At 45.1% G+C, this 27584-nt stretch overlaps 1 protein-coding gene across 2 annotated transcripts in view; it reads left to right on the top strand.

The window, feature by feature from the left end:
- LOC139580516 (AT-rich interactive domain-containing protein 4B-like) overlaps positions 1-27584 on the top strand; it is a 301203-nt gene that overhangs the window by 179093 nt on the left and 94526 nt on the right. For both annotated transcript variants that reach the window (XM_071409283.1, XM_071409282.1), the window contains 3 exons: positions 16076-16273; positions 23770-23854; positions 25566-25731. In XM_071409283.1, coding sequence (XP_071265384.1) covers positions 16076-16273; positions 23770-23854; positions 25566-25731 — 449 coding nt within the window. The remainder of the gene's footprint in view (positions 1-16075; positions 16274-23769; positions 23855-25565; positions 25732-27584) is intronic.

Raw genomic sequence — 27584 nt, 5'->3', positions numbered from 1 at the left:
AGGGGGGTTATTTAGTAGTAGTGGCTTGGAGGCTAGGGGGGTTATTTAGTAGCAGTGGCTTGGAGGCTAGGGGGTTATTTAATAGTAGTGGCTTGGAGGCTAGGGGGGTATTTAATAGTAGTGGCTTGGAGGCTAGGGGGGTTATTTAGTAGCAGTGGCTTGGAGGCTAGGGGGTTATTTAATAGTAGTGGCTTGGAGGCTAGGGGGGTATTTAATAGTAGTGGCTTGGAGGCTAGGGGGGTTATTTAGTAGCAGTGGCTTGGAGGCTAGGGGGTCATTTAGTAGTAGTGGCTTTGAGGCTAGGGGGGTTATTTAGTAGAAGTAGCTTGGAGGCATTGAGGGTTATTTAGTAGTAGTGGCTTGGAGGCTAGGGGGGTTATTTAGTAGTAGTGGCTTGGAGGCTAGGGGGGTTATTTAGTAGTAGTGGCTTGGAAGCTAGGGGGGTTATTTAGTAGTAGTGGCTTGGAGGCTAGGGGGTTATTTAGTAGTAGTGGCTTGGAGGCTAGGGGGGTTATTTAGTAGTAGTGGCTTGGAAGCTAGGGGGGTTATTTAGTAGTAGTGGCTTGGAGGCTAGGGGGTTATTTAGTAGTTGTGGCTTGGAGGCTAGGGGGGTTATTTAGTAGAAGTAGCTTGGAGTCATTGAGGGTTATTTAGTAGTAGTGGCTTGGAGGCTAGGGGGGTTATTTAGTAGTAGTGGCTTGGAGGCTAGGGGGGTTATTTAGTAGTAGTGGCTTGGAAGCTAGGGGGGTTATTTAGTAGTAGTGGCTTGGAGGCTAGGGGGTTATTTAGTAGTAGTGGCTTGGAGGCTAGGGGGGTTATTTAGTAGTAGTGGTTTAAGTTGAGGAGGCTAGGGGGGTATTTAATAGTAGTGGCTTGGAGGCTAGGGGGTCATTTAGTAGTAGTGGCTTTGAGGCTAGGGGGGTTATTTAGTAGAAGTAGCTTGGAGGCATTGAGGGTTATTTAGTAGTAGTGGCTTGGAGGCTAGGGGGGTTATTTAGTAGTAGTGGCTTGGAGGCTAGGGGGGTTATTTAGTAGTAGTGGCTTGGAAGCTAGGGGGGTTATTTAGTAGTAGTGGCTTGGAGGCTAGGGGGTTATTTAGTAGTAGTGGCTTGGAGGCTAGGGGGGTTATTTAGTAGAAGTAGCTTGGAGGCATTGAGGGTTATTTAGTAGTAGTGGCTTGGAGGCTAGGGGGGTTATTTAGTAGTAGTGGCTTGGAGGCTAGGGGGGTTATTTAGTAGTAGTGGCTTGGAAGCTAGGGGGGTTATTTAGTAGTAGTGGCTTGGAGGCTAGGGGAGTTATTTAGTAGTAGTGGCTTGGAGGCTAGGGGGGGTATTTAGTTGTAGTGGCTTGGAGGCTATAGGGGGTTATTTAGTAGTAGTGTCTTGGAGGCTAGGGGGGTTATTTAGTAGTAGTGGCTTGGAGGCTAGGGGGGTTATTTGGTAGTAGTGGCTTGGAGGCTAAGGGGTTATTTAGTAGTAGTGGCTTGGAGGCATTGAGGGTTATTTAGTAGTAGTGGCTTGGAGGCTAGGGGGGTTATTTAGTAGTAGTGGCTTGGAGGCTAGGGGGGTTATTTAGTAGTAGTGGCTTGGAAGCTAAGGGGTGATTTAGTAGTATTGGCTTGGAGGCTAGGGGGTTATTTAGTAGTAGTGGCTTGGAGGCTAGGGGGGTTATTTAGTAGAAGTAGCTTGGAGGCATTGAGGGTTATTTAGTAGTAGTGGCTTGGAGGCTAGGGGGGTTATTTAGTAGTAGTGGCTTGGAGGCTAGGGGGGTTATTTAGTAGTAGTGGCTTGGAAGCTAGGGGGGTTATTTAGTAGTAGTGGCTTGGAGGCTAGGGGAGTTATTTAGTAGTAGTGGCTTGGAGGCTAGGGGGGGTATTTAGTTGTAGTGGCTTGGAGGCTATAGGGGGTTATTTAGTAGTAGTGTCTTGGAGGCTAGGGGGGTTATTTAGTAGTAGTGGCTTGGAGGCTAGGGGGGTTATTTGGTAGTAGTGGCTTGGAGGCTAAGGGGTTATTTAGTAGTAGTGGCTTGGAGGCTAGGGGGGTTATTTAGTAGTAGTTGCTTGGAGGCTAGGGGGGTTATTTAGTAGTAGTGGCTTGGAGGCTAGGGGGGTATTTAGTAGTAGTGGCTTGGAGGCTAGGGGGGTTATTTAGTAGTAGTGGCTTGGAGGCTAGGGGGGGTATTTAGTAGTAGTGGCTTGGAGGCTAGGGGGTTATTTAGTAGTAGTGGCTTGGAGGCTAGGGGGTTATTTAATAGTAGTGGCTTGGAGGCTAGGGGGGTTATTTAGTAGTAGTGGCTTGGAGGCTAGGGGGGTTATTTAGTAGTAGTTGCTTGGAGGCTAGGGGGGTTATTTAGTAGTAGTGGCTTGGAGGCTAGGGGGGTTATTTAGTAGTAGGTGCTTGGAGGCTAGGGGGTTATTTAATAGTAGTGGCTTGGAGGCTAGGGGGGTTATTTAGTAGTAGTGGCTTGGAGGCTAGGGGGGTTATTTAGTAGTAGTGGCTTGGAGGCTAGGGGGGTTATTTAGTAGTAGTGGCTTGGAAGCTAGGGGGGTTATTTAGTAGTAGTGGCTTGGAGGCTAGGGGGTTATTTAGTAGTAGTGGCTTGGAGGCTAGGGGGGTTATTTAGTAGTAGTGGCTTGGAAGCTAGGGGGGTTATTTAGTAGTAGTGGCTTGGAGGCTAGGGGGTTATTTAGTAGTTGTGGCTTGGAGGCTAGGGGGGTTATTTAGTAGAAGTAGCTTGGAGGCATTGAGGGTTATTTAGTAGTAGTGGCTTGGAGGCTAGGGGGGTTATTTAGTAGTAGTGGCTTGGAGGCTAGGGGGGTTATTTAGTAGTAGTGGCTTGGAAGCTAGGGGGGTTATTTAGTAGTAGTGGCTTGGAGGCTAGGGGGTTATTTAGTAGTAGTGGCTTGGAGGCTAGGGGGGTTATTTAGTAGTAGTGGTTTAAGTTGAGGAGGCTAGGGGGGTATTTAATAGTAGTGGCTTGGAGGCTAGGGGGTCATTTAGTAGTAGTGGCTTTGAGGCTAGGGGGGTTATTTAGTAGAAGTAGCTTGGAGGCATTGAGGGTTATTTAGTAGTAGTGGCTTGGAGGCTAGGGGGGTTATTTAGTAGTAGTGGCTTGGAGGCTAGGGGGGTTATTTAGTAGTAGTGGCTTGGAAGCTAGGGGGGTTATTTAGTAGTAGTGGCTTGGAGGCTAGGGGGTTATTTAGTAGTAGTGGCTTGGAGGCTAGGGGGGTTATTTAGTAGAAGTAGCTTGGAGGCATTGAGGGTTATTTAGTAGTAGTGGCTTGGAGGCTAGGGGGGTTATTTAGTAGTAGTGGCTTGGAGGCTAGGGGGGTTATTTAGTAGTAGTGGCTTGGAAGCTAGGGGGGTTATTTAGTAGTAGTGGCTTGGAGGCTAGGGGAGTTATTTAGTAGTAGTGGCTTGGAGGCTAGGGGGGGTATTTAGTTGTAGTGGCTTGGAGGCTATAGGGGGTTATTTAGTAGTAGTGTCTTGGAGGCTAGGGGGGTTATTTAGTAGTAGTGGCTTGGAGGCTAGGGGGGTTATTTGGTAGTAGTGGCTTGGAGGCTAAGGGGTTATTTAGTAGTAGTGGCTTGGAGGCTAGGGGGGTTATTTAGTAGTAGTTGCTTGGAGGCTAGGGGGGTTATTTAGTAGTAGTGGCTTGGAGGCTAGGGGGGTATTTAGTAGTAGTGGCTTGGAGGCTAGGGGGGTTATTTAGTAGTAGTGGCTTGGAGGCTAGGGGGGGTATTTAGTAGTAGTGGCTTGGAGGCTAGGGGGTTATTTAGTAGTAGTGGCTTGGAGGCTAGGGGGTTATTTAATAGTAGTGGCTTGGAGGCTAGGGGGGTTATTTAGTAGTAGTGGCTTGGAGGCTAGGGGGGTTATTTAGTAGTAGTTGCTTGGAGGCTAGGGGGGTTATTTAGTAGTAGTGGCTTGGAGGCTAGGGGGGTTATTTAGTAGTAGGTGCTTGGAGGCTAGGGGGTTATTTAATAGTAGTGGCTTGGAGGCTAGGGGGGTTATTTAGTAGTAGTGGCTTGGTGGCTAGGGGGGTTATTTAGTAGTAGTGGCTTGAAGGCTAGGGGGGTATTTAATAGTAGTGGCTTGGAGGCTAGGGGGGTTATTTAGTAGTAGTGGCTTGGAGGCTAGGGGGTTATTTAATAGTAGTGGCTTGGAGGCTAGGGGGTTATTTAATAGTAGTGGCTTGGAGGCTAGGAGGTTATATAGTAGTAGTGGCTTGGAGGCTAGGGGGGTTATTTAGTAGTAGTGGCTTGGAGGCATTGAGGGTTATTTAGTAGTAGTGGCTTGGAGGCTAGGGGGGTTATTTAGTAGTAGTGGCTTGGAGGCTAGGGGGGTTATTTAGTAGTAGTGGCTTGGAGGCATTGAGGGTTATTTAGTAGTAGTGGCTTGGGGGGTTATTTAGTAGAAGTGGCTTGGAGGCTAGGGGGGTTATTTAGTAGTAGTGGCTTGGAGGCATTGAGGGTTATTTAGTAGTAGTGGCTTGGGGGGTTATTTAGTAGAAGTGGCTTGGAGGCTAGGGGGGTTATTTAGTAGTAGTGGCTTGGGGGGTTATTTAGTAGTAGTGGCTTGGAGGCTAGGGGGGTTATTTAGTAGTAGTGGCTTGGAGGCTAGGAGGTTATTTAGTAGTAGTGGCTTGGAGGCTAGGGGGGTTATTTAGTAGTAGTGGCTTGGAGGCTAGGGGGGTTATTTAGTAGTAGTGGCTTGGAGGCTAGGGGCGTTATTTAGTAGTAGTGGCTTGGAGGCTAGGGGCGTTATTTAGTAGTAGTGGCTTGGAGGCTAGGGGGGTTATTTAGTAGTAGTGGCTTGGAGGCTAGGAGGTTATTTAGTAGTAGTGGTTTAAGTTGAGGAGGCTAGGGGGGTTATTTGGTAGTAGTGGCTTGGAGGCTAGGGGGTTATTTAGTAGTAGTGGCTTGGAGGCTAGGGGGGTTATTTAGTAGTAGTGGCTTGGAGGCTAGGAGGGTTATTTAGTAGTAGTGGCTTTTAGGCTAGGAGGTTATTTAGTAGTAGTGGCTTGGAGGCTAGGAGGTTATTTAGTAGTAGTGGTTTAAGTTGAGGAGGCTAGGGGGGTTATTTGGTAGTAGTGGCTTTGAGGCTAGAGGGTTTATTTAGTAGTAGTGGCTTGGAGGCTAGGGGGGTTATTTAGTAGTAGTGGCTTGGAGGCTAGGGGGTTATTTAGTAGTAGTGGCTTGGGGGGTTATTTAGTAGTAGTGGCTTGGAGGCTAGGGGGGTTATTTAGTAGAAGTAGCTTGGAGGCATTGAGGGTTATTTAGTAGTAGTGGCTTGGAGGCTAGGGGGGTTATTTAGTAGTAGTGGCTTGGAGGCTAGGGGGGTTATTTAGTAGTAGTGGCTTTGAGGCTAGGGGAGTTATTTAGTAGTAGTGGCTTGGAGGCTAGGGGGGGTATTTAGTTGTAGTGGCTTGGAGGCTATAGGGGGTTATTAAGTAGTAGTGTCTTGGAGGCTAGGGGGGTTATTTAGTAGTAGTGGCTTGGAGGCTAGGGGGGTTATTTGGTAGTAGTGGCTTGGAGGCTAAGGGGTTTATTGAGTAGTAGTGGCTTGGAGGCTAGGGGGGTTATTTAGTAGTAGTTGCTTGGAGGCTAGGGGGGTTATTTAGTAGTAGTGGCTTGGAGGCTAGGGGGGTATTTAGTAGTAGTGGCTTGGAGGCTAGGGGGGTTATTTAGTAGTAGTGGCTTGGAGGCTAGGGGGGGTATTTAGTAGTAGTGGCTTGGAGGCTAGGGGGGTTATTTAGTAGTAGTGGCTTGGAGGCTAGGGGGTTATTTAATAGTAGTGGCTTGGAGGCTAGGGGGGTTATTTAGTAGTAGTGGCTTGGAGGCTAGGGGGGTTATTTAGTAGTAGTTGCTTGGAGGCTAGGGGGGTTATTTAGTAGTAGTGGCTTGGAGGCTAGGGGGGTTATTTAGTAGTAGGTGCTTGGAGGCTAGGGGGTTATTTAATAGTAGTGGCTTGGAGGCTAGGGGGGTTATTTAGTAGTAGTGGCTTGGTGGCTAGGGGGGTTATTTAGTAGTAGTGGCTTGAAGGCTAGGGGGGTATTTAATAGTAGTGGCTTGGAGGCTAGGGGGGTTATTTAGTAGTAGTGGCTTGGAGGCTAGGGGGTTATTTAATAGTAGTGGCTTGGAGGCTAGGGGGTTATTTAGTAGTAGTGGCTTGGAGGCTAGGAGGTTATTTAGTAGTAGTGGCTTGGAGGCTAGGGGGTTATTTAGTAGTAGTGGCTTGGAGGTTGAGGAGGTTATTTAGTAGTAGTGGCTTGGAGGCTAGGGGGGTTATTTAGTAGTAGTGGCTTGGGGGGTTATTTAGTAGTAGTGGCTTGGAGGCTAGGGGGGTTATTTAGTAGTAGTGGCTTGGAGGCTAGGGGGGTTATTTAGTAGTAGTGGCTTGGAGGCTAGGGGGTTATTTAATAGTAGTGGCTTGGAGGCTAGGGGGTTATTTAGTAGTAGTGGCTTGGAGGCTAGGAGGTTATTTAGTAGTAGTGGCTTGGAGGCTAGGGGGGTTATTTAGTAGTAGTGGCTTGGGGGGTTATTTAGTAGTAGTGGCTTGGAGGCTAGGGGGGTTATTTAGTAGTAGTGGCTTGGAGGCTAGGGGGGTTATTTAGTAGTAGTGGCTTGGAGGCTAGGGGGGTTATTTAGTAGTAGTGGCTTGGAGGCTAGGGGGGTTATTTAGTAGTAGTGGCTTGGAGGCTACGGGGTTATTTAGTAGAAGTGGCTTGGAGGCTAGGGGGGTTATTTAGTAGTAGTGGCTTGGAGGCTAGGGGGGTTATTTAGTAGTAGTGGCTTGGAGGCTAGGGGGGTTATTTAGTAGTAGTGGCTTGGGGGGTTATTTAGTAGTAGTGGCTTGGAGGCTAGGGGGGTTATTTAGTAGTAGTGGCTTGGAGGCTAGGGGGGTTATTTAGTAGTAGTGGCTTGGGGGGTTATTTAGTAGTAGTGGCTTGGAGGCTAGGGGGGTTATTTAGTAGTAGTGGCTTGGAGGCTAAGGGGTTATTTAGTAGTAGTGGCTTGGAGGCTAGGGGGGTTATTTAGTAGTAGTGGCTTGGAGGCTAGGGGGGTTATTTAGTAGTAGTGGCTTGGAGGCTAGGGGGGTTATTTAGTAGTAGTGGCTTGGGGGGTTATTTAGTAGTAGTGGCTTGGAGGCTAGGGGGGTTATTTAGTAGTAGTGGCTTGGAGGCTAGGGGGGTTATTTAGTAGTAGTGGCTTGGAGGCTAGGGGGGTTATTTAGTAGTAGTGGCTTGGGGGGTTATTTAGTAGTAGTGGCTTGGAGGCTAGGGGGGTTATTTAGTAGTAGTGGCTTGGGGGGTTATTTAGTAGTAGTGGCTTGGAGGTTGAGGAGGCTAGGGGGGTTATTTAGTAGTAGTGGCTTGGAGGCTAGGGGGGTTATTTAGTAGTAGTGGCTTGGAGGCTGGGGGGTTATTTAGTAGTAGTGGCTTGGAGGCTAGGGGGGTTATTTAGTAGTAGTGGCTTGGGGGGTTATTTAGTAGTAGTGGCTTGGAGGCTAGGGGGGTTATTTAGTAGTAGTGGCTTGGAGGCTAGGGGGGTTATTTAGTAGTAGTGGCTTGGAGGCTGGGGGGTTATTTAGTAGTAGTGGCTTGGAGGCTAGGGGGGTTATTTAGTAGTAGTGGCTTGGAGGCTAGGGGGGTTATTTAGTAGTAGTGGCTTGGAGGCTGGGGGGTTATTTAGTAGTAGTGGCTTGGAGGCTAGGGGGGTTATTTAGTAGTAGTGGCTTGGGGGGTTATTTAGTAGTAGTGGCTTGGAGGCTAGGGGGGTTATTTAGTAGTAGTGGCTTGGAGGCTAGGGGGGTTATTTAGTAGTAGTGGCTTGGAGGCTGGGGGGTTATTTAGTAGTAGTGGCTTGGAGGCTAGGGGGGTTATTTAGTAGTAGTGGCTTGGAGGCTAGGAGGTTATTTAGTAGTAGTGGTTTAAGTTGAGGAGGCTAGGGGGTTATTTGGTAGTAGTGGCTTGGAGGCTAGGGGGGTTATTTAGTAGTAGTGGCTTGGAGGCTAGGGGGTTATTTAGTAGTAGTGGCTTGGAGGCTAGGGGGGTTATTTACTAGTAGTGGCTTGGAGGCTAGGGGGGTTATTTAGTAGTAGTGGCTTGGAGGCTGGGGGGGTTATTTAGTAGTAGTGGCTTGGAGGCTAGGGGGTTATTTAATAGTAGTGGCTTGGAGGCTAGGGGGGTTATTTAGTAGTAGTGGCTTGGAGGCTAGGGGGGTTATTTAGTAGTAGTTGCTTGGAGGCTAAGGGGGTTATTTAGTAGTAGTGGCGTGGAGGCTAGGAGGTTATTTAATAGTAGTGGCTTGGAGGCTAGGGGGGTTATTTCGTAGTCGTGGCTTGGAGGCTAGGGGGGTTATTTAGTAGTAGTGGCTTGGTGGCTAGGGGGGTTATTTAGTAGTAGTGGCTTGAAGGCTAGGGGGGGTATTTAGTAGTAGTGGCTTGGAGGCTAGGGGGGTTATTTAGTAGTAGTGGCTTGGAGGCTAGGGGGTTATTTAGTAGTAGTGGCTTGGTGGCTAGGGGGGTTATTTAGTAGTAGTGGCTTGGTGGCTAGGGGGGTTATTTAGTAGTAGTGGCTTGGAGGGTAGGGGGGTTATTTAATAGTAGTGGCTTGGAGGCTAGGGGGTTATTTAGTAGTAGTGGCTTGGAGGCTAGGGGGGTTATTTAATAGTAGTTGCTTGGAGGCTAGGGGGTTATTTAGTAGTAGTGGCTTGGAGCCTGGGGGGGTTATTTAGTAGTAGTGGCTTGGAGGCTGGGGGGGTTATTTAGTAGTAGGTGCTTGCAGGCTTGGGGGGTTATTTAGTAGTAGGTGCTTGGAGGCTAGGCGGTTATTTAATAGTAGTGGCTTGGAGGCTAGGGGGGTTATTTAGTAGTAGTGGCTTGGAGGCTTGGGGGGTTATTTAGTAGTATTGTCTTGGAGGCTAGGGGGGTTATTTAGTATTAGAGGCTTGGGGGGTTATTTAGTAGTAGTGGCTTGGAGGCTAGGGGGGTATTTAGTAGTAGTGGCTTGGAGGCTAGGGGGGTATTTAGTAGTAGTGGCTTGGAGGCTAGGGGGATTATTTAATAGTAGTGGCTTGGAGGCTAGGGGGGTTATTTAGTAGTAGTGGCTTGGAGGCTAGGGGGGTTATTTAGTAGTAGTGGCTTGGTGGCTAGGGGGGTTATTTAGTAGTAGTGGCTTGGTGGCTAGGGGGGTTATTTAGTAGTAGTGGCTTGGAGGGTAGGGGGGTTATTTAATAGTAGTGGCTTGGAGGCTAGGGGGTTATTTAGTAGTAGTGGCTTGGAGGCTAGGGGGTTATTTAGTAGTAGTGGCTTGGAGGCTAGGGGGTTATTTAGTAGTATTGTCTTGGAGGCTAGGGGGGTTATTTAGTATTAGAGGCTTGGGGGGTTATTTAGTAGTAGTGGCTTGGAGGCTAGGGGGGTATTTAGTAGTAGTGGCTTGGAGGCTAGGGGGGTATTTAGTAGTAGTGGCTTGGAGGCTAGGGGGATTATTTAATAGTAGTGGCTTGGAGGCTAGGGGGGTTATTTAGTAGTAGTGGCTTGGAGGCTAGGGGGTTATTTAGTAGTAGTGGCTTGGTGGCTAGGGGGGTTATTTAGTAGTAGTGGCTTGGTGGCTAGGGGGGTTATTTAGTAGTAGTGGCTTGGAGGGTAGGGGGGTTATTTAATAGTAGTGGCTTGGAGGCTAGGGGGTTATTTAGTAGTAGTGGCTTGGAGGCTAGGGGGGTTATTTAATAGTAGTTGCTTGGAGGCTAGGGGGTTATTTAGTAGTAGTGGCTTGGAGGCTAGGGGGTTATTTAGTAGTAGTTGCTTGGAGGCTAGGGGGGTTATTTAGTAGTAGTGGCTTGGTGGCTAGGGGGGTTATTTAGTAGTAGTGGCTTGGTGGCTAGGGGGGTTATTTAGTAGTAGTGGCTTGGAGGGTAGGGGGGTTATTTAATAGTAGTGGCTTGGAGGCTAGGGGGTTATTTAGTAGTAGTGGCTTGGAGGCTAGGGGGGTTATTTAATAGTAGTTGCTTGGAGGCTAGGGGGTTATTTAGTAGTAGTGGCTTGGAGGCTAGGGGGGTTATTTAGTAGTAGTGGCTTGGAGGCTTGGGGGGTTATTTAGTAGTATTGTCTTGGAGGCTAGGGGGGTTATTTAGTATTAGAGGCTTGGGGGGTTATTTAGTAGTAGTGGCTTGGAGGCTAGGGGGGTATTTAGTAGTAGTGGCTTGGAGGCTAGGGGGGTATTTAGTAGTAGTGGCTTGGAGGCTAGGGGGATTATTTAATAGTAGTGGCTTGGAGGCTAGGGGGGTTATTTAGTAGTAGTGGCTTGGAGGCTAGGGGGTTATTTAGTAGTAGTGGCTAGGGGGGTTATTTAGTAGTAGTGGCTTGGTGGCTAGGGGGGTTATTTAGTAGTAGTGGCTTGGAGGGTAGGGGGGTTATTTAATAGTAGTGGCTTGGAGGCTAGGGGGTTATTTAGTAGTAGTGGCTTGGAGGCTAGGGGTGTTATTTAATAGTAGTTGCTTGGAGGCTAGGGGGTTATTTAGTAGTAGTGGCTTGGAGGCTAGGGGGTTATTTAGTAGTAGTGGCTTGGAGGCTAGGGGGTTATTTAGTAGTATTGTCTTGGAGGCTAGGGGGGTTATTTAGTATTAGAGGCTTGGGGGGTTATTTAGTAGTAGTGGCTTGGAGGCTAGGGGGGTATTTAGTAGTAGTGGCTTGGAGGCTAGGGGGGTATTTAGTAGTAGTGGCTTGGAGGCTAGGGGGATTATTTAATAGTAGTGGCTTGGAGGCTAGGGGGGTTATTTAGTAGTAGTGGCTTGGAGGCTAGGGGGTTATTTAGTAGTAGTGGCTTGGTGGCTAGGGGGGTTATTTAGTAGTAGTGGCTTGGTGGCTAGGGGGGTTATTTAGTAGTAGTGGCTTGGAGGGTAGGGGGGTTATTTAATAGTAGTGGCTTGGAGGCTAGGGGGTTATTTAGTAGTAGTGGCTTGGAGGCTAGGGGGGTTATTTAATAGTAGTTGCTTGGAGGCTAGGGGGTTATTTAGTAGTAGTGGCTTGGAGGCTAGGGGGTTATTTAGTAGTAGTTGCTTGGAGGCTAGGGGGGTTATTTAGTAGTAGTGTCTTGGGGGGTTATTTAGTAGTAGTGGCTTGGAGGCTAGGGGGGTATTTAGTAGTAGTGGCTTGGAGGCTAGGGGGTTATTTAGTAGTAGTTGCTTGGAGGCTAGGGGGGTTATTTAGTAGTAGTGGCTTGGAGGCTAGGGGGGTTATTTAGTAGTAGTGGCTTGGAGGCTAGGGGGATTATTTAATAGTAGTGGCTTGGAGGCTAGGGGGGTTATTTAGTAGTAGTGGCTTGGAGGCTAGGGGGGTTATTTAGTAGTAGTGGCTTGGTGGCTAGGGGGGTTATTTAGTAGTAGTGGCTTGGTGGCTAGGGGGGTTATTTAGTAGTAGTGGCTTGGAGGGTAGGGGGGCTATTTAATAGTAGTGGCTTGGAGGCTAGGGGGTTATTTAGTAGTAGTGGCTTGGAGGCTAGGGGGGTTATTTAATAGTAGTTGCTTGGAGGCTAGGGGGTTATTTAGTAGTAGTGGCTTGGAGGCTAGGGGGTTATTTAGTAGTAGTTGCTTGGAGGCTAGGGGGGTTATTTAGTAGTAGTGGCTTGGTGGCTAGGGGGGTTATTTAGTAGTAGTGGCTTGGAGGCTAGGGGGTTATTTAGTAGTAGTGGCTTGGTGGCTAGGGGGGTTATTTAGTAGTAGTGGCTTGGAGGCTAGGGGGTTATTTAGTAGTAGTGGCTTGGTGGCTAGGGGGGTTATTTAGTAGTAGTGGCTTGGTGGCTAGGGGGGTTATTTAGTAGTAGTGGCTTGGAGGGTAGGGGGGTTATTTAATAGTAGTGGCTTGGAGGCTAGGGGGTTATTTAGTAGTAGTGGCTTGGAGGCTAGGGGGGTTATTTAATAGTAGTTGCTTGGAGGCTAGGGGGTTATTTAGTAGTAGTGGCTTGGAGGCTGGGGGGGTTATTTAGTAGTAGTGGCTTGGAGGCTAGGGGGGTTATTTAGTAGTAGTGGCTTGGAGGCTAGGGGGGTTATTTAGTAGTAGTGGCTTGGAGGCTAGGGGGGTTATTTAGTAGTAGTGGCTTGGTGGCTAGGGGGTTATTTAGTAGTAGTTGCTTGGAGGCTAGGGGGGTTATTTAGTAGTAGTGGCTTGGAGGCTAGGGGGTTATTTAGTAGTAGTGGCTTGGTGGCTAGGGGGGTTATTTAGTAGTAGTGGCTTGGAGGCTAGGGGGGTTATAGTAGTGACTTGGAGGCTAGGGGGGTTATTTAGTAGTAGTGGCTTGGAGGGTAGGGGGGTTGTTTAATAGTAGTGGCTTGGAGGCTAGGGGGTTCTTTAGTAGTAGTGGCTTGGAGGCTAGGGGGGTTATTTAATAGTAGTTGCTTGGAGGCTAGGGGGTTATTTAGTAGTAGTGGCTTGGAGGCTAGGGGGTTATTTAGTAGTAGTTGCTTGGAGGCTAGGGGGGTTATTTAGTAGTAGTGGCTTGGAGGCTAGGGGGTTATTTAGTAGTAGTGGCTTGGTGGCTAGGGGGGTTATTTAGTAGTAGTGGCTTGGAGGGTAGGGGGGTTATTTAATAGTAGTGGCTTGGAGGCTAGGGGGTTATTTAGTAGTAGTGGCTTGGAGGCTAGGGGGGTTATTTAATAGTAGTTGCTTGGAGGCTAGGGGGTTATTTAGTAGTAGTGGCTTGGAGGCTGGGGGGGTTATTTAGTAGTAGTGGCTTGGTGGCTAGGGGGGTTATTTAGTAGTAGTGGCTTGGAGGCTAGGGGGTTATTTAGTAGTAGTTGCTTGGAGGCTAGGGGGGTTATTTAGTAGTAGTGTCTTGGGGGGTTATTTAGTAGTAGTGGCTTGGAGGCTAGGGGGGTATTTAGTAGTAGTGGCTTGGAGGCTAGGGGGTTATTTAGTAGTAGTTGCTTGGAGGCTAGGGGGGTTATTTAGTAGTAGTGGCTTGGAGGCTAGGGGGGTTATTTAGTAGTAGTGGCTTGGAGGCTAGGGGGATTATTTAATAGTAGTGGCTTGGAGGCTAGGGGGGTTATTTAGTAGTAGTGGCTTGGAGGCTAGGGGGGTTATTTAGTAGTAGTGGCTTGGTGGCTAGGGGGGTTATTTAGTAGTAGTGGCTTGGTGGCTAGGGGGGTTATTTAGTAGTAGTGGCTTGGAGGGTAGGGGGGCTATTTAATAGTAGTGGCTTGGAGGCTAGGGGGTTATTTAGTAGTAGTGGCTTGGAGGCTAGGGGGGTTATTTAATAGTAGTTGCTTGGAGGCTAGGGGGTTATTTAGTAGTAGTGGCTTGGAGGCTAGGGGGTTATTTAGTAGTAGTTGCTTGGAGGCTAGGGGGGTTATTTAGTAGTAGTGGCTTGGTGGCTAGGGGGGTTATTTAGTAGTAGTGGCTTGGAGGCTAGGGGGTTATTTAGTAGTAGTGGCTTGGTGGCTAGGGGGGTTATTTAGTAGTAGTGGCTTGGAGGCTAGGGGGTTATTTAGTAGTAGTGGCTTGGTGGCTAGGGGGGTTATTTAGTAGTAGTGGCTTGGTGGCTAGGGGGGTTATTTAGTAGTAGTGGCTTGGAGGGTAGGGGGGTTATTTAATAGTAGTGGCTTGGAGGCTAGGGGGTTATTTAGTAGTAGTGGCTTGGAGGCTAGGGGGGTTATTTAATAGTAGTTGCTTGGAGGCTAGGGGGTTATTTAGTAGTAGTGGCTTGGAGGCTGGGGGGGTTATTTAGTAGTAGTGGCTTGGAGGCTAGGGGGGTTATTTAGTAGTAGTGGCTTGGAGGCTAGGGGGGTTATTTAGTAGTAGTGGCTTGGAGGCTAGGGGGGTTATTTAGTAGTAGTGGCTTGGTGGCTAGGGGGTTATTTAGTAGTAGTTGCTTGGAGGCTAGGGGGGTTATTTAGTAGTAGTGGCTTGGAGGCTAGGGGGTTATTTAGTAGTAGTGGCTTGGTGGCTAGGGGGGTTATTTAGTAGTAGTGGCTTGGAGGCTAGGGGGGTTATAGTAGTGACTTGGAGGCTAGGGGGGTTATTTAGTAGTAGTGGCTTGGAGGGTAGGGGGGTTGTTTAATAGTAGTGGCTTGGAGGCTAGGGGGTTATTTAGTAGTAGTTGCTTGGAGGCTAGGGGGTTATTTAGTAGTAGTGGCTTGGAGGCTAGGGGGTTATTTAGTAGTAGTTGCTTGGAGGCTAGGGGGGTTATTTAGTAGTAGTGGCTTGGAGGCTAGGGGGTTATTTAGTAGTAGTGGCTTGGTGGCTAGGGGGGTTATTTAGTAGTAGTGGCTTGGAGGGTAGGGGGGTTATTTAATAGTAGTGGCTTGGAGGCTAGGGGGTTATTTAGTAGTAGTGGCTTGGAGGCTAGGGGGGTTATTTAATAGTAGTTGCTTGGAGGCTAGGGGGTTATTTAGTAGTAGTGGCTTGGAGGCTGGGGGGGTTATTTAGTAGTAGTGGCTTGGAGGCTAGGGGGGCTATTTAGTAGTAGTGGCTTGGAGGCTAGGGGGTTATTTAGTAGTAGTGGCTTGGAGGCTAGGAGGTTATTTAGTAGTAGTGGCTTGGAGGCTAGGGGGGTTATTTAGTAGTAGTGGCTTGGAGGCTAGGGGGGTTATTTAGTAGTAGTGGCTTGGTGGCTAGGGGGGTTATTTAGTAGTAGTGGCTTGGTGGCTAGGGGGGTTATTTAGTAGTAGTGGCTTGGAGGGTAGGGGGGTTATTTAATAGTAGTGGCTTGGAGGCTAGGGGGTTATTTAGTAGTAGTGGCTTGGAGGCTAGGGGGGTTATTTAATAGTAGTTGCTTGGAGGCTAGGGGGTTATTTAGTAGTAGTGGCTTGGAGGCTGGGGGGGTTATTTAGTAGTAGTGGCTTGGAGGCTAGGGGGGTTATTTAGTAGTAGTGGCTTGGAGGCTAGGGGGTTATTTAGTAGTAGTGGCTTGGTGGCTAGGGGGTTATTTAGTAGTAGTGGCTTGGAGGCTAGGGGGTTATTTAGTAGTAGTGGCTTGGAGGCTAGGGGGGTTATTTAGTAGTAGTGGCTTGGTGGCTAGGGGGGTTATTTAGTAGTAGTGGCTTGGAGGGTAGGGGGGTTATTTAATAGTAGTGGCTTGGAGGCTAGGGGGTTATTTAGTAGTAGTGGCTTGGAGGCTAGGGGGGTTATTTAATAGTAGTTGCTTGGAGGCTAGGGGGTTATTTAGTAGTAGTGGCTTGGAGGCTGGGGGGGTTATTTAGTAGTAGTGGCTTGGAGGCTAGGGGGGTTATTTAGTAGTAGTGGCTTGGAGGCTAGGGGGTTATTTAGTAGTAGTGGCTTGGAGGCTAGGGGGGTTATAGTAGTGGCTTGGAGGCTAGGGGGGTTATTTAGTAGTAGTGGCTTGGAGGCTAGGGGGGTTATAGTAGTGACTTGGAGGCTAGGGGGGTTATAGTAGTGGCTTGGAGGCTAGGGGGGTTATTTAGTAGTAGTGGCTTGGAGGCTAGGGGGTTATTTAGTAGTAGTGGCTTGGAGGCTAGGGGGGTTATAGTAGTGGCTTGGAGGCTAGGGGGGTTATTTAGTAGTAGTGGCTTGGAGGCTAGGGGGGTTATAGTAGTGGCTTGGAGGCTAGGGGGTTATTTAGTAGTAGTGGCTTGGAGGCTAGGGGGGTTATTTACTAGTAGTGGCTTGGAGGCTAGGGGGGTTATTTAGTAGTAGTGGCTTGGAGGCTAGGGGGGTTATAGTAGTGGCTTGGAGGCTAGGGGGGTTATTTAGTAGTAGTGGCTTAGAGGCTAGGGGGGTTATTTAGTAGTAGTGGCTTGGAGGCTAGGGGGGTTATTTAGTAGTAGTGGCTTGGAGGCTAGGGGGGTTATTTAGTAGTAGTGGCTTGGAGGCTAGGGGGGTTATTTAGTAGTAGTGGCTTGGAGGCTAGGGGGGTTATAGTAGTGGCTTGGAGGCTAGGGGGTTATTTAGTAGTAGTGTCTTGGAGGTTGAGGGTTAACACAGTTCAAGGGCCAGGGAATTGTTGTTGGTCCACCTACTGCCAGGTTGTTAAAGTGGGTGTGGGGGTTGTGGTTGTTGTGCACTATGGGAAGCCTAGGACCAGGAAGTGAACAGGGAGTTGAACTGTGTTTCATTGATTTCAGGGATGAGAGCTGCAGTGGTGGTGATGAGGATCTGGGGGAGGAAGGGGAGGAGTTTGATTGTTACCCCCCGGGGATGAAGGTGCAGGTGAGGTATGGGCGCGGTCGCAGCCTGAAGACCTACCAGGCCACTGTGAAAGAGGCTGACGTGGAGGGGGGAGAGGTGCTCTACCTGGTTCACTACTGTGGCTGGAATGTCAGGTAAGATTAGCAGGACACACAGCCCTGGGGAATGTGACCTATCACCTCAATATATCTATCACCTGACCACTACTAGTTTAATATATATTAGTGGAGAGGTGTGGCTGGAACGTCAGTTAAGATTTGCAGGACACACAGCCCTGGGGTATGTGATCTATCACCTAACAACCATTATTTTACAGTCTATCTATCCTCTTCTAAAACAAATAGATAATTTGGCTTTGATTGGATGCCTTTTTAAATGGCTATGCCCCTCATAGTAATAATACAATAGATACTCTGATTATTATCCATCTAATCGAACAGTCCCTCTTTATCAGGACTAAGGTATTTTTACACTGTCGCCATCTACTGGCCGAAATGAGAATTGGGTCAATCAGTAACATGATAACAACACTGTTGACATTAAAGTTTCTGTCCCTCGCTTGTCTGTCCCCCCACTGTTTGTCTAAGTAGTCTGTAGACGGGGCAGATGTAACCATATTAAAGTGTCTCAGTGTACTGTGTGGATGGACGTAAGCCTTGTCACAGAGCCTTAAAATAATACTTTTATATGTATACCTCAGTCACTCTGAAAGGCCATTTAAGCCTGGTTCCCACTATATGGCCAAACGGAGCCAGTCTGAGATGAACTGGGCTGGTTACCCATCCACCATGGTTGCTGGAATCACCATGGAAAGGACCCCAGGCAGCAGGGTTCGGGCCCTATAGTTTGAATCTGGTATTAGTGTTGCTACACTCACCTTTACCTCTCTCCCCCCTGGGCCAGAGACAGGGTAGTACAGTGTTACTATGTAGAAGTAGAGTTGGCATACATAAGGGTATCATGAGACGGACACAACAGAGGGGAGCTGTTGTGAGACCGATGTAGTTATGTCATTGTCTTACTGTCGTTTTGTGGTTGAGTTCCAAAACTGGTTGAGCAGAGGCTCTTCTCTCTGCGTTACTGTGTCTTGTGGTGTGAGGTTGAAAGACTTTCATTCCTTTCTGTAGGTACTTAAGTAGCATCTTTGGGTAGTAACGATCTGTAGACTCAAGATAAGTAGTATCTTTGGGTAGTAACGTTCTGTAGACTCAAGATAAGTAGTGTCTTTGGGTAGTCACGTTCTGTAGACTCAAGATAAGTAGTAACGTTCTGTAGACTCAAGATAAGTAGTATCTTCGGGTAGTAATGTTCTGTAGACTCAAGATAAGTAGTATCTTTGGGTAGTAACGTTCTGTAGACTCAAGATAAGTAGTATCTTTGGGTAGTAACGATCTGTAGACTCAAGATAAGTAGTATCTTTGGGTAGTAACGTTCTGTAGACTCAAGATAAGTAGTGTCTTTGGGTAGTCACGTTCTGTAGACTCAAGATAAGTAGTAACGTTCTGTAGACTCAAGATAAGTAGTATCTTCGGGTAGTAATGTTCTGTAGACTCAAGATAAGTAGTATCTTTGGGTAGTAACGTTCTGTAGACTCAAGATAAGTAGTATCTTTGGGTAGTAACGTTCTGTAGACTCAAGATAAGTAGTATCTTTGGGTAGTAACATTCTGTAGACTCAAGATAAGTAGTGTCTTTGGGTAGTAACGTTCTGTAGACTCAAGATAAGTAGTAATGATCTGTAGACTCAAGATAAGTAGTATCTTTGGGTAGTAACATTCTGTAGACTCAAGATAAGTAGTGTCTTTGGGTAGTAACGTTCTGTAGACTCAAGATAAGTAGTAATGATCTGTAGACTCAAGATAAGTAGTGTCTTTGGGTAGGAACGTTCTGTAGACTCAAGATAAGTAGTAACAATCTGTAGACTCAAGATAAGTAGTGTCTTTGGGTAGTAACGTTCTGTAGACTCAAAATAAGTAGTAACGATCTGTAGACTCAAGATAAGTAGTATCTTTGGGTAGTAACGTTCTGTAGACTCAAGATAAGTAGTATCTTTGGGTAGTAACGATCTGTAGACTCAAGATAAGTAGTATCTTTGAGTAGTAACGTTCTGTAGACTCAAGATAAGTAGTATCTTTGGGTAGTAACGTTCTGTCGACTCAAGATAAGTAGTATCTTTGGGTAGTAACGTTCTGTCGACTCAAGATAAGTAGTATCTTTGTGTAGTAACGTTCTGTAGACTCAAGATAAGTAGTAACGATCTGTAGACTCAAGATAAGTAGTATCTTTGGGTAGTAACGATCTGTAGACTCAAGATAAGTAGTGTCTTTGGGTAGTAACGTTCTGTAGACTCAAGATAAGGAGTAACGTTCTGTAGACTCAAGATAAGTAGTGTCTTTGGGTAGTAACGTTCTGTAGACTCAAGATAAGTAGTGTCTTTGGGTAGTAACGTTCTGTAGACTCAAGATAAGTAGTAACGATCTGTAGACTCAAGATAAGTAGTGTCTTTGGGTAGTAACGTTCTGTAGACTCAAAATAAGTAGTAACGATCTGTAGACTCAAGATAAGTAGTATCTTTGGGTAGTAACGTTCTGTAGACTCAAGATAAGTAGTATCTTTGGGTAGTAACGTTCTGTAGACTCAAGATAAGTAGTATCTTTGAGTAGTAACGTTCTGTAGACTCAAGATAAGTAGTATCTTTGGGTAGTAACGTTCTGTAGACTCAAGATAAGTGGTATCTTTGGGTAGTAACGATCTGTCGACTCAAGATAAGTAGTATCTTTGGGTAGTAACGTTCTGTCGACTCAAGATAAGTGGTATCTTTGGGTAGTAACGATCTGTAGACTCAAGATAAGTAGTATCTTTGGGTAGTAACGTTCTGTAGACTCAAGATAAGTAGTATCTTTGGGTAGTAACGTTCTGTAGACTCAAGATAAGTAGTATCTTTGAGTAGTAACGTTCTGTAGACTCAAGATAAGTAGTATCTTTGGGTAGTAACGTTCTGTCGACTCAAGATAAGTAGTATCTTTGGGTAGTAACGTTCTGTCGACTCAAGATAAGTAGTATCTTTGGGTAGTAACGTTCTGTCGACTCAAGATAAGTAGTATCTTTGTGTAGTAACGTTCTGTACACTCAAGATAAGTAGTGTCTTTGGGTAGTAACGTTCTGTAGACTCAAGATAAGTAGTAACGATCTGTAGACTCAAGATAAGTAGTATCTTTGGGTAGTAACGATCTGTAGACTCAAGATAAGTAGTATCTTTGGGTAGTAACGTTCTGTCGACTCAAGATAAGTAGTATCTTTGGGTAGTAACGTTCTGTCGACTCAAGATAAGTAGTATCTTTGTGTAGTAACGTTCTGTAGACTCAAGATAAGTAGTGTCTTTGGGTAGTAACGTTCTGTAGACTCAAGATAAGTAGTGTCTTTGGGTAGTAACGTTCTGTAGACTCAAGATAAGTAGTAATGATCTGTAGACTCAAGATAAGTAGTGACTTTGGGTAGGAACGTTCTGTAGACTCAAGATAAGTAGTAACAATCTGTAGACTCAAGATAAGTAGTGTCTTTGGGTAGTAACGTTCTGTAGACTCAAAATAAGTAGTAACGATCTGTAGACTCAAGATAAGTAGTATCTTTGGGTAGTAACGTTCTGTAGACTCAAGATAAGTAGTATCTTTGGGTAGTAACGATCTGTAGACTCAAGATAAGTAGTATCTTTGAGTAGTAACGTTCTGTAGACTCAAGATAAGTAGTATCTTTGGGTAGTAACGTTCTGTCGACTCAAGATAAGTAGTATCTTTGGGTAGTAACGTTCTGTCGACTCAAGATAAGTAGTATCTTTGTGTAGTAACGTTCTGTAGACTCAAGATAAGTAGTAACGATCTGTAGACTCAAGATAAGTAGTATCTTTGGGTAGTAACGATCTGTAGACTCAAGATAAGTAGTGTCTTTGGGTAGTAACGTTCTGTAGACTCAAGATAAGGAGTAACGTTCTGTAGACTCAAGATAAGTAGTGTCTTTGGGTAGTAACGTTCTGTAGACTCAAGATAAGTAGTGTCTTTGGGTAGTAACGTTCTGTAGACTCAAGATAAGTAGTAACTATCTGTAGACTCAAGATAAGTAGTGTCTTTGGGTAGTAACGTTCTGTAGACTCAAAATAAGTAGTAACGATCTGTAGACTCAAGATAAGTAGTATCTTTGGGTAGTAACGTTCTGTAGACTCAAGATAAGTAGTATCTTTGGGTAGTAACGTTCTGTAGACTCAAGATAAGTAGTATCTTTGAGTAGTAACGTTCTGTAGACTCAAGATAAGTAGTATCTTTGGGTAGTAACGTTCTGTAGACTCAAGATAAGTGGTATCTTTGGGTAGTAACGATCTGTCGACTCAAGATAAGTAGTATCTTTGGGTAGTAACGTTCTGTCGACTCAAGATAAGTGGTATCTTTGGGTAGTAACGATCTGTAGACTCAAGATAAGTAGTATCTTTGGGTAGTAACGTTCTGTAGACTCAAGATAAGTAGTATCTTTGGGTAGTAACGTTCTGTAGACTCAAGATAAGTAGTATCTTTGAATAGTAACGTTCTGTAGACTCAAGATAAGTAGTATCTTTGGGTAGTAACGTTCTGTCGACTCAAGATAAGTAGTATCTTTGGGTAGTAACGTTCTGTCGACTCAAGATAAGTAGTATCTTTGGGTAGTAACGTTCTGTCGACTCAAGATAAGTAGTATCTTTGTGTAGTAACGTTCTGTAGACTCAAGATAAGTAGTGTCTTTGGGTAGTAACGTTCTGTAGACTCAAGATAAGTAGTAACGATCTGTAGACTCAAGATAAGTAGTATCTTTGGGTAGTAACGATCTGTAGACTCAAGATAAGTAGTATCTTTGGGTAGTAACGTTCTGTCGACTCAAGATAAGTAGTATCTTTGGGTAGTAACGTTCTGTCGACTCAAGATAAGTAGTATCTTTGTGTAGTAACGTTCTGTAGACTCAAGATAAGTAGTGTCTTTGGGTAGTAACGTTCTGTAGACTCAAGATAAGTAGTAACGATCTGTAGACTCAAGATAAGTAGTATCTTTGGGTAGTAACGATCTGTAGACTCAAGATAAGTAATGTCTTTGGGTAGTAACGTTCTGTAGACTCAAGATAAGGAGTAACGTTCTGTAGACTCAAGATAAGTAGTGTCTTTGGGTAGTAACGTTCTGTAGACTCAAGATAAGTAGTATCTTTGGGTAGTAACGTTCTGTAGACTCAAGATAAGTAGTATCTTTGGGTAGTAACGTTCTGTAGACTCAAGATAAGTAGTATCTTTGGGTAGTAACGTTCTGTAGACTCAAGATAAGTAGTATCTTTGGGTAGTAACGATCTGTAGACTCAAGATAAGTAGCATCTTTGGGTAGTAACGATCTGTAGACTCAAGATAAGTAGTATCTTTGGGTAGTAACGTTCTGTAGACTCAAGATAAGTAGTATCTTTGGGTAGTAACGTTCTGTAGACTCAAGATAAGGAGTAACGTTCTGTAGACTCAAGATAAGTAGTATCTTTGGGTAGTAACGTTCTGTAGACTCAAGATAAGTAGCATCTTTGGGTAGTAACGTTCTGTAGACTCAAGATAAGGAGTAACGTTCTGTAGACTCAAGATAAGTAGTATCTTTGGGTAGTAACGATCTGTAGACTCAAGATAAGTAGTGTCTTTGGGTAGTAACGTTCTGTAGACTCAAGATAAGTAGTAACGTTCTGTAGACTCAAGATAAGTAGTGTCTTTGGGTAGTAACGTTCTGTAGACTCAAGATAAGTAGTATCTTTGGGTAGTAACGTTCTGTAGACTCAAGATAAGTAGTATCTTTGGGTAGTAACGTTCTGTAGACTCAAGATAAGTAGTGTCTTTGGGTAGTAACGTTCTGTAGACTCAAGATAAGTAGTAACGATCTGTAGACTCAAGATAAGTAGTATCTTTGGGTAGTAACGATCTGTAGACTCAAGATAAGTAGTGTCTTTGGGTAGTAACGTTCTGTAGACTCAAGATAAGTAGTATCTTTGGGTAGTAACGTTCTGTAGACTCAAGATAAGTAGTAACGATCTGTAGACTCAAGATAAGTAGTGTCTTTGGGTAGTAACGTTCTGTAGACTCAAGATAAGTAGTAACGTTCTGTAGACTCAAGATAAGTAGTATGTTTGGGTAGTAATGTTCTGTAGACTCAAGATAAGTAGTAACGATCTGTAGACTCAAGATAAGTAGTAACGTTCTGTAGACTCAAGATAAGTAGTATCTTTGGGTAGTAACGTTCTGTAGACTCAAGATAAGTAGCATCTTTTGAATTCATTTCTGTGGTTGGTATTTTATTCTAATGTGGATTTATCTTCATTAATGCTGTCCTATTTCATAATATAATGTGGGTTTATCTTCATTAATGTTGTCTTATTCCATAATATAATGTGGGTTTATCTTCATTAATGTTGTCTTATTCCATAATATAATGTGGGTTTATCTTCATTAATGTTGTCTTATTCCATAATATAATGTGGGTTTATCTTCATTAAGGTTGTCTTATTCCATAATATAATGTGTGTTTATCTTCTTCCATAATATAATGTGGTCTTATTCCATAATATAATGTGGATTTATCTTCATTAATGTTGTCTTATTCCATAATATAATGTGGGTTTGTCTTCATTAATGTTGTCTTATTCCATAATATAATGTGGATTTATCTTCATTAATGTTGTCTTATTCCATAATATAATGTGGATTTATCTTCATTAATGTGGTCTTATTCCATAATATATTGTGGATTTATCTTCATTAAGGTTGTCTTATTCCATAATATAATGTGGATTTATCTTCATTAATGTGGTCTTATTCCATAATATAATGTGGGTTTATCTTCTTCCATAATATAATGTGGGTTTATCTTCATTAATGTTGTCTTATTCCGTAATATAATGTGGATTTATCTTCATTACTGTTCTCTTATTCCATAATATAATGTGGATTTATCTTCATTAATGTTGTCTTATTCCATAATATAATGTGTGTTTATCTTCTTCCATAATATAATGTGGGTTTATCTTCTTCCATAATATAATGTGGGTTTATCTTCTTCCATAATATAATGTGGATTTATCTTCATTAATGTGGTCTTATTCCATAATATAATGTGGGTTTATCTTCTTCCATAATATAATGTGGGTTTATCTTCATTAATGTGGTCTTATTCGATAATATAAGGTGGATTTATCTTCATTAATGTTGTCTTATTCCATAATATAATGTGGGTTTGTCTTCATTAATGTTGTCTTATTCCATAATATAATGTGGATTTATCTTCATTAATGTTGTCTTATTCCATAATATAATGTGGGTTTATCTTCATTACGGTTGTCTTATTCCATAATATAATGTGGGTCTCTTTCTGACTAAAGTGGGGGTCAGGCAGACAATAGAGGGGTGAATGTCTCTGTGATAATACTTTTAGGCTCCCTATGTAGTGCACCGCTTTTGACCACGGCCTATAGGGAATCCCATAGAGCGTTTGTCAAAAGTAGTGCACTATATAGGGAATAGGGTGCCATTTGGGATATAAGCTATATCCGTTACTTTTGACCTGTGATTGACCCTTTGTCTCCATCTCTCCCGTCAGATATGACGAGTGGGTCAAAGCCGACAAGATTGTACGTCCGGCCAATAAGAATGTTCAGAAGATCAAGCATCGCAAGAAAATAAAGGTAGGAGAAATATGAATTAAAAAATATATAATTCTATTTTCCGTATACAGTTGCAGTCGGAACTTTACATACACTTAGGTTGGAGTCATTAAAACACGTATTTCAACCACTCCACAATTTTCTTGTTAACAAACTATAGTTTTGGCAAGTCAGTTAGGACATCTACTTTGTGCATGACACAAGTCATTTTTCCAACAATTGTTTACAGACAGATTATTTCACTGTATCACAATTCCAGTGGGTCAGAAGTTTACATACACTAAGTTGACTGTGCCTTTAAACAGCTTGGAAAATTCCAGAAAATGATGTCATAGCTTCTGATAGGCTAATTGACATCATTGGAGGTGTACCTGTGGATGTATTTCAAGGGTTACCTTCAAACTCAGTTGACTCTTTGCTTGACGTCATGGGAAAATCAAAAGAAATCAGCCAAGACTTCAGAAAAAAAATTGTAGACCTCCACAAGTCTGGTTGATCTTTGGGAGCAATTTCCAAATTCCTGAAGGTACCACGTTCATCTGTACAAACAATAGTACGCAAGTATAAACACCATGGGACCACGCAGTCGTCATACCGCTCAGGAAGAAGATGCGTTCTGTCTCCTAGAGATGAACGTACTTTGGTGCCAAAAGTGCAAATCAATCTCAGAACAATAGCAAAGGACCTTGTGAAGATGTTGGAGGAAACCGGTACAAAAGTATCTATATCCACAGTAGAACGAGTCCTATATCACATAACCTGAAAGGCTGCTCAGCAAGGAAGAAGCCACTGCTCCAAAACTGCCATAAAAAATCCAGACTACAGTGTGCAACTGCACATGGGGAAAAAGATTGTACTTTTTGGAGAAATGTCCTCTGGTCTGATGAAACAAAAATAGAGCTGTTTGGAGGAAAAAGGGGGAGCCGAAGAACACCATCCCAACCGTGAAGCACGGGGGTGGCAGCATCATGTTTTGGGGGTGCTTTGCTGCAGGAGGGACTGGTGCACTTCACAAAATAGATGGCAGGAAAATTATGTGGATATATTGAAGCAACATCAAGACATCAGTCAGGAATGTAAAGCTTGGTTGCAAATGAGTCTTCCAAATGAACAGTGACCCCAAGCATACTTCCAAAGTTGTGGCAAAATGGCTTAAGGACAACAAAGTCAAGGTATTGGAGTGGCCATCACAAAGCCCTGACCTCAATCGTATCGAAAATTTGTGGGCAGAACTGAAAAAGAGTGTGCGAGCAAGGAGGCCTACAAACCTAACTCAGCTACACCAGCTCTGACAGGAGGAATGGGCCAAAATTCACCCAACTTATTGTGGGAAGCTTGTGGAAGGCTACCTGAAACGTTTGACACAATTTAAAGGCAATGCTACCAAATGAGTGTATGTAAACTTCTGACCCACTGGGAATGTGATGAAAGAAATAAAAGCTTAAATAAATAATTCTCTACTATTATTCTGACATTTCACATTCTTAAAATAAAGTGGTGATCCTAACTGACCTAAGACAGGGCATTTTTACTAGGATTAAATGTCAGGAATTGTGAAAAACTGAGTTTAAATGTATTTGGCTAAGGTGAATGTAAATTTCAACTGTAGCCAATGCAAATGAATATACCGACGAAACAGTTGTGTTTCTGTCGTTGAAGATAACACGAGGTTACCACAAGATACACAACATGACTCTGGAGACCTAAACATAGTCTTCCTGCCCCCCCCCAGAACAAAGCGGAGAGAGACCGCCTGGAACAACTGAACGCGGACCTGGGGAGTCCATCCCCCATCAACCTACGTGTCCCTCGCCCCTCCTCCAAACTCCTCGGCCATGGCTATGGCTCATGTCCCGGCTTGGCCCACGAGCGCCATGTCTTCTCCAAGATGGAGGACGGTGAGAACCAACAGACTCTGCAGTCTTTTGAAATCACTTCTATACTCAATGGCCTGCAAGCATTGGAGGCTGGTTAATGGAGAAACATTTTTAGGGTGGAGAATGTAAGACCCACAGTATAGGCATGGACCACACAGGGAGGAGTGATTTTTTTTAAATTGTCTTAACCTAAAACATTTAATAAAGACATTTATAATACAATATTATGGGAATGAGAGGGCTACGCAGCAGTGATTGAATGAAGCATGAATTGATGCTTAAGTCCATGATGGGTTGAGGTGTTCAGAAGCATCAGTGCAGGACAGGTTCATCATGGACGGAGGGAGTTGGAGAAGAGCTCAGCTCTTCCACTGAGGACAGGACAGGGAAGACAAAAAACAATAACACTACATAGTTAAACAAAGGAGCTGAGAATGAGTCCAAGCAAGGCTTATCATCAAACTGTTGTGTAATAATGTGATTTTGTATGTGATTGACTCTACAAATAGTAATGACAGAAAATGGACAAGGCTACTCAGTGCTTGGAAAGCAAACGCTTAATCAGGGAACAGGAAGGGACTTAGCTGGAGTAGTCATCACCTCTTAGGGAACAGGAGGGGACTTAGCTGGAGTGGTCATCACCTCTTAGGGAACAGGAGGGGACTTAGCTGGAGTGGTCATCACCTCTTAGGGAACAGGAGGGGACTTAGCTGGAGTGGTCATCACCTCTTAGGGAACAGGAGGGGACTTAGCTGGAGTGGTCACCTCTTAGGGAACAGGAGGGGACTTAGCTGGAGTGGTCACCTCTTAGGGAACAGGAGGGGACTTAGCTGGAGTGGTCATCACCTCTTAGGGAACAGGAGGGGACTTAGCTGGAGTGGTCACCTCTTAGGGAACAGGAGGGGACTTAGCTGGAGTGGTCACCTCTTAGGGGACAGGAGGGGACTTAGCTGGAGTAGTCATCACCTCTTAGGGAACAGGAGGGGACTTAGCTGGAGTGGTCATCACCTCTTAGGGAACAGGAGGGGACTTAGCTGGAGTGGTCACCTCTTAGGGGACAGGAGGGGACTTAGCTGGAGTAGTCATCACCTCTTAGGGAACAGGAGGGGACTTAGCTGGAGTGGTCACCTCTTAGGGGACAGGAGGGGACTTAGCTGGAGTAGTCATCACCTCTTAGGGAACAGGAGGGAACTTAGCTGGAGTGGTCATCACCTCTTAGGGAACAGGACGGGACTTAGCTGGAGTGGTCATCACCTCTTAGGGAAAAGGAGGGGACTTAGCTGGAGTGGTCACCTCTTATGGAACAGGAGGGGACTTAGCTGGAGTGGTCATCACCTCTTAGGGGACAGGAGGGGACTTAGCTGGAGTGGTCATCACCTCTTAGGGGACAGGAGGGGACTTAGCTGGAGTGGTCACCTCTTATGGAACAGGAGGGGACTTAGCTGGAGTGGTCATCACCTCTTAGGGAACAGGAGGGGACTTAGCTGGAGTGGTCACCTCTTATGGAACAGGAGGGGACTTAGCTGGAGTGGTCATCACCTCTTAGGGAACAGGAGGGGACTTAGCTGGAGTGGTCACCTCTTAGGGAACAGGAGGGGACTTAGCTGGAGTGGTCATCACCTCTTAGGGAAGAGGAGGGGACTTAGCTGGAGTGGTCATCACCTCTTAGGGGACAGGAGGGGACTTAGCTGGAGTGGTCACCTCTTATGGAACAGGAGGGGACTTAGCTGGAGTGGTCATCACCTCTTAGGGAACAGGAGGGGACTTAGCTGGAGTGGTCATCACCTCTTAGGGAACAGGAGGGGACTTAGCTGGAGTGGTCATCACCTCTTAGGGAACAGGAGGGGACTTAGCTGGAGTGGTCATCACCTCTT

This window comes from Salvelinus alpinus, chromosome 7, assembly GCF_045679555.1.
Source record: "Salvelinus alpinus chromosome 7, SLU_Salpinus.1, whole genome shotgun sequence".
Lineage (NCBI taxonomy): Eukaryota > Metazoa > Chordata > Actinopteri > Salmoniformes > Salmonidae > Salvelinus > Salvelinus alpinus.
The sequence above is the reverse complement of the archived record's forward strand: the minus strand, read 5'-3'. Positions and strand labels throughout refer to the sequence as shown.